Source organism: Mastomys coucha, unplaced genomic scaffold (genome assembly GCF_008632895.1).
Source record: "Mastomys coucha isolate ucsf_1 unplaced genomic scaffold, UCSF_Mcou_1 pScaffold1, whole genome shotgun sequence".
NCBI lineage: Eukaryota > Metazoa > Chordata > Mammalia > Rodentia > Muridae > Mastomys > Mastomys coucha.
This window is the reverse complement of record NW_022196891.1, coordinates 70,655,281-70,661,678: the sequence shown is the minus strand read 5'-3', so window position 1 is coordinate 70,661,678 and position 6,398 is coordinate 70,655,281. Positions and strand designations below refer to the sequence as shown.

The 6,398-nt window shown below is 34.9% G+C and overlaps 1 protein-coding gene across 1 annotated transcript in view; it reads left to right on the top strand.

Annotated features, from left to right (window-relative positions):
- Positions 1-1,249: 1,249 nt before the first annotated feature.
- LOC116071177 (olfactory receptor 10J1-like) overlaps positions 1,250-6,398 on the top strand; it is a 10,202-nt gene continuing 5,053 nt past the window's right edge. The window contains exon 1 of the mRNA XM_031342601.1: positions 1,250-1,465. Within this exon, the coding sequence (XP_031198461.1) occupies positions 1,439-1,465 (27 nt within the window). The 5' untranslated portion in view covers positions 1,250-1,438. The remainder of the gene's footprint in view (positions 1,466-6,398) is intronic.

Here is a 6,398-nt window from a genome sequence, read left to right as displayed (position 1 = left end):
AGCTACTGGGGTCTCAACAATTCAGGGTTATCATTTTGTCTTCCTTCAGAGTTCCAGATCCAAAGCATTCTCCCTACACAACAACCATCATCCCCTCATTGTCTTCCTAAGTACTAAACTGCCGGTCTTTGTTTCTCATTTTTATATTTCTATTGCAAATTTATATATGACTGAATCATCACTTTGTAGAAGCTTTTCTAATTCAAAATATTTCTGAAGTTGTGCAAAACCTTGTGTATCCTCAGTTTCATGGCCTCCAATAGGATCCCTTTCTTATGATCTCCTTACACATTTTGGACTGTTTCAAATCTTGGAGTGAGTTCCCATTAATTTCTCAATTCTTTTACGCATCTTTTCTTCTTCTATGTTAAATTCCTTCCCTATTTCATCTACTTGACTGACATTTGTTTTCAATATTTCAGCTCAAACTATGAGTCAGTAAAATATTGAAAGACACATCCTGTACCCTACATTTTACTTCCAATATTTATTGCCCTCTAGTAATAAAATTGTGAATTTATAAATTTCCAATTTGCCAGCTCATACAGGCAGTACATACAGTGAACAACACTGCCTCCTAAATCCTGCCCACAGTCTACTTGAGAAGCCAAGAGTCTTAGAGGGATCACTCTCTTGATAAAGAAGGGAAACCTCCCTTGGCAGTGGCATAAATACATTGTCTAGTGACCAACCAGAGTATGAGGGCTGCAAATGTCTAGAAAATATTCCATTTTAAAACTTGTACAAACATAGTGAGGGCTTAACTACCGTTTGCTATGATTCCATGCTAGATATCTATCTCTGTGCAGGCAAACACCATTACTGGTTTGTGATGATAGTATCCTAGCTAACATACTGCCTGGCACTAGAGTGGATGCTCAATAACATGTTTATTCAATAAATGGGAAAAACAGCTGCAGACATAGAATAACAGATAATTAATGTCTTTGGCATGTTTATTCTGGGTTCGCTGGTTTGCTGACAAAATATATTTCAGTTTCTAAGGTACAAGGCTGTTCCTGTGAGTCACTAACCAAAACTAAGGAGTTTCACTCTACTAATTGCCAAAATTTCTAACGAGGTCCCTGAGGTGGGGCCTCACACTAGGTCTCTGGTGCCCTCTGTGCCCAGGAATGATTCTCTAGGGAAGTCTTCAGAGTACCAGAGTTGATAGACCTGTTTCCTTTTTGGGATAAACCCAGACAGCCTTCTAAGATTTAGGGTTTCCAGAGCTTTCTGCTCTGCAGAGAGACTTCCTGGGACTATCAGAGGCAAAGCTTTAGCCTAGAAATTGTCACTACATTATGAAATTCCTTCTGACACTCTGAAAGTGTTTACTGCTTGCCTTAGTGCTTATTGCACTCTGGCTTCTTAAAGCATCCCATCCGAGGTCTTTCTCTTTTAAATTGCAGACACAGCAGCTCCTAAGAAAAATCCTATGATTTCCATTTCCAGTTTTCAAGAAGTAAGTGTTTGTTGAAACAAAAATTAAAATAAAAGGTAGAAGAGAAATGACTTTTAAATTTTCTGCTTTTCATCTACTTAACCCTTTCTCATTATGATGATTTTCTTGGTACTAAAGTTTCAGACTTTCTTGATAATTTTCACAATGGCCTCTTGAGACCCGAGTGAAATACAGTATTCTTGCAGGTTTCATTTTAAATAATGGAAAAATCTGCTGAAAGTCAAGGCAAAGACTGTAAATAAGGTTGCCATTATAATATCTGTATATGTGTATATATGTATACAAATATAAATTTGTGTACCTATATATACATATACAGGTATATTTACATATACCTATATTTGTATACATGTGTGCATATACATATATGTTTGTGTGTGATGAGCCAAATATATACATACATATATATACATATATATATGTGTGTGTATGTTAAGCGAATATATAATATATTGTTTTAGATTTCTTCATACACTACGAAGAGTGGTCAAATGGAACGTCATTCTTTCCCAAGCCTCTCCCTTCCTCCAGATCTTAATAGATGTGTTACAACTGTGTAAGCCTCACCTTGTCTTTTACCATGACTCTTCACAGAGAATACCCAAATCAACCCCTAAAAAATTAATTTTTTATTTAAATTTTTTTATTTCAAGTTCTATACTTATATTTATATATATAGAAACATGTATTGCTTCATATTTCCTTCATATCTTCTTTTAAAGGTAATAATAGTGATTATTTCTGAAAGTATTCATTGCTTTTTATACTAGTACAAATTAATTTTCTTGAATATAAGAAAAGAACAGATAAAGAAATTTAGACATTTAAATCATTTTACTATATATTTTCCTATCCCAGGTTCAGAATGGCTTAACAGGACAAACTATGGTCACTATTGTCAGATCAGAGAGACATTAGAGAGACCCTCTGCATTTCCATTCTGATACATTGATCTTTATATTTATTGGTCAACTTTGTTAATCTCAGAACCAGCTGCAATAACTTCCTGGCTTCAGCATTCTGTCCGTCAGTCCCACAGCTGAGACAATTTTTATTTCATGATGTTTTTGTTCTTTTTGTTGTTGTTGTTGTTATTGTTGTTGGTGGTGTTGGTGGTGGTGTTGGTGTTGTTGGTGGTGGTGTTACCAGCAGAAATATTGGAGCTATAGGTCAGGACATACAGGCTTCAGATGTAGCTCTTTGACATCGGTGATATTGACAACCCTTTTGTCCTTTCTGAAATCAGTTCTTCGCATGTCCACCATGGAGCTACTTGTGCAGATGAAAGGACGCTTTTATAGGCATAAATCCCATGCACATTTCTCCTATCATTTTAGAAATGGTGCTATTTTCCTAAATGTGGACCGGGGTCTGAAAAAAATCAAGATCCATTTGTGTGTGCCTTCTGAAGAATAAATGCTAAGCCAACATTTCGATCCTCTGGTTTTCTCTATACTATCCCTTTGTGTCCATTTTCTCAAGCAGACTTCCAGTTTTTCCGCTTATGAGTACTATAGGCATTAGCGTTTCTTGCCTATCTATATTTCCTGCAGCATCTCATGCTCCATATGTCTGCAATGCCCCTAAAGGTAGGAATCCTATGTTCTATTTATCACAGATGCAAAGTTCTGAAGTCTAGATTTTTACTGTGACTTGGTTCTGAGTACCTGAGGCAGAGCTGCTGTGGACATCCAACAAAAGGATGAGTCTCTTTCTGTAGACCAAGTACTCAAAAACATTCCACCATTCACTGGTTCATGTAACAAAAGAAGCCAAATATTCAAATACTGGGTTGGTTCTGGATATCTGGAACTAAATAAATATAAGCTCTGTGTTCTAAGAGCTCACATGAATGCTTAAAAGTGGGAACAGGTGTATCTCTGACTCTTTTGCCTTCTCTTGGACCTCTTGTCCTCCTAATGGGTTGCCTTATCCAGCCCTGCTGTGAGGGCTTTGCCTTGACTGGTTGTATCTTGCTATGTTCTGTTTCTTTGTTGCCTCTTGCAGGCCTGCTTCTTTCTATAGAGGAAATGAAAGGGGGATGGATCTAGGAAAGAGGGGCTATGGGAAGAAGGGAGTAGAGTGGGGAGGAACTGTAGTCAGGATGTATTGTATGAGAGAAGAATTTATTCTCAATTTAAGAAATAATGTCAACAAATAGTTAAAAATCACATGTGACAAGAGTGATCAAAGAATAAATAAAATGTAAACAATTAATGATGAGAGGGATATATAAATGGAAAACAGTAGGATACTATCCTTAAGGAGATTATTTTTTAATCCCCACCTAGGACGTAGTATGTAGACATTATCCTTCAGCACTCATTTTTCCTGCTTGCTAGGATTGCTTTGCCCCATGTTAGCACCACACTATTTTTAATTTTATACTCTGATATCACCCTAAGTATTGATACGTGAAAGATAAATCTCCTTTACTTTGTATGCTCCTGGGACTTGATCTTGTGTATAAATATTAGTATTAGTTGTTATTCTAGCAAACGTGTATTTAAAAATAACCAACTAGAGATTTTTTAAGTGACTTAGGTTGAATCCATAGATCAATTGGGAACCAGGTAAAACAGGGACAGATTGTCTTAGTATTCATAAATGTGACTTTATTTCAAACTTCCTTAGTATGATTCATTAAGGTTTTGGAATTTTTTTCATAAAAGTCTTTATTCATGAATACTTTGTATTTTTTGAAATGATGATAAATGATGCTTTCTCTAGATTTATAATTTGGTATCAATTTATTAAATACAGAAAGGCACGGAAGTTTTACATAGTAAGTTTTATGCCAAAAGCTTGCTAAGCCCTCTTAATAATTCTGATAACTTATCAGTATCATCTTCTGAATTTTCTATGAATGTAATCTGTAAGTAAAATGCCCCATATTAGTTCTTCTTTCTCAATCTTGGAATCTTTAATTTCTTTTTCTTACCTTGCAATGATGGCTAGAATATCCAATATAATGTTGAATAGAAGTAGATAAAGCCATCATACTTATCTTGCTCTTAATCGTGAAAAAAGCCCTTCAATATGTTGGTACCACGTATGATGTTGACTATAGGATTGCTGCCTGTCTTTATCAGCTTAAAGAAATATTTTATTCTCAGCTTTCTACAGGTTCTCCCTGAGTAACAAATATTGAAAAAATTAAAAACCTACACTAGTAGCAATTCAAATAATCATATGACTATTTCTTCTTTAAACACCTTTTTTTGGTGAAACATATAACCGGATTTTTAATTTTTAACAAATTTTCCATTCAAAACAATTATTCATTTTATACACTGACAGATTAAATTTGTTAATATTTCATGTAAGAATTTGTTATCTATATTTCAGAGGCATATTGGCTTAATTATGTTTTCTATGACAATGCAACATTATAAGTTTATTTATATTTATAATTTGAATTTTCTTATATTTTTCTTCTAATTGAATGTTTTTTTAATTTTTGAGATTATAATATAATTACTACATTTTACTCTTTTCTTTCCTAATTCCAAAACTTCCCATATACTCTCTAATATATACATATATATCATATATATATATTATATATACATATATTTCCTAAATATAATTTGTTCAGCCTATATAATGTTAGGTTTATGTATGTTTTCATTGACAACATTTCATGTGCTCTTCTCTGGAGTAGACTATCTATTTCTCTCAACATTCCACCATTGCCTGTGGTTCTTTAAGTATGACTGAAGCCTGTGCCCTACTCGCATGCATTTTGGCATGTCCATTGGTTTCATCCTTATACAGATCATGTTTGCACAGCCATATTGGTAAGACCTTATGGGTGTAAATTCTGACATTATTAAGTGAAAAAATAAAACAAAACAACAACAACAACAACAAAAAATATCTCCCGGCAAACTCCCTGATCTTCCACCCATCTTCTAGGATGTTCCCTGAGTTTGGATACAAGAGTGTTTTGTAGATCTACCCACTGGGGCTGGACTCCACAGCACTACATTTTGTTTGTGTGTACATTTCCTGCCTGAGAATTGGTATTGTCTTCTGGTGGGCTGGGACTTCTTAGGAAAATTAATAATTAAGTTCCCCCCAAAGACCTAAGCACAGACTAATCTGATCTAGCCAATTCCTTAGTTGAAGTCTCTCTACTTAGTTGACTCTAGGCTGAGTCAATTTGAGAATTAAATCTGACCAAGACACTGGGCTTTTCAGAGCTTTTGTTTATTTTTTAGTTATTGGTTCCTTGAGAAGTTCATATAATATGTTTTGTTCATTTTCATCCCTTTCAAACTGCTCTCAGATATACCATTGGCTTACATACCCAAATTTGTATCCATTTTTAGCACATAGTTTCCAATTTGTGTTAGTCATATATTCTTACATATGTGACCTTCCACTGAAGCATAGTCAAATAACCGGGGACAAAATTAAGTCTTAATGAAACTGACTCTTCCTCTCCCAGAATCTTTCAATTTCTAAAAGTTCCACACTTGATGTGGGATTTCATATCTACCTCACCTCTCTGAGTTGAGATTTGGTCCAAGCTTGGCCAGGGTTTGTGCGTGAAACAATTGCTCTGACTTATGTTCAGTTTTCCTATTGTGTCTGCAGGACACTGCTTCCCTGTTTTCACTGACCACTTCTGCCTCTTTTTGATTTTTCCAAATAGTTCGTAGTAATTATCATGAGTTCATATAACTGTGGATTAGAATGCCAAACTGGCTTTTTTCAAGCTATTTTTTTTTTGTATGTTCTAATTTGGTTACATTCTACTCTAAGAATCTTCTTTTTTTTTATTAGATATTTTCTTTATTTACATGTAAATTTCTCCATTCCTAGTTTCCCCTCCAGAAAACAAAGAAACAAACAAAAAGTACAAAAACAAACCCCTGTTGCCTCCGCCCTCCCCATGCCTGCCACTCCACCCTCTCCCACTTATTGG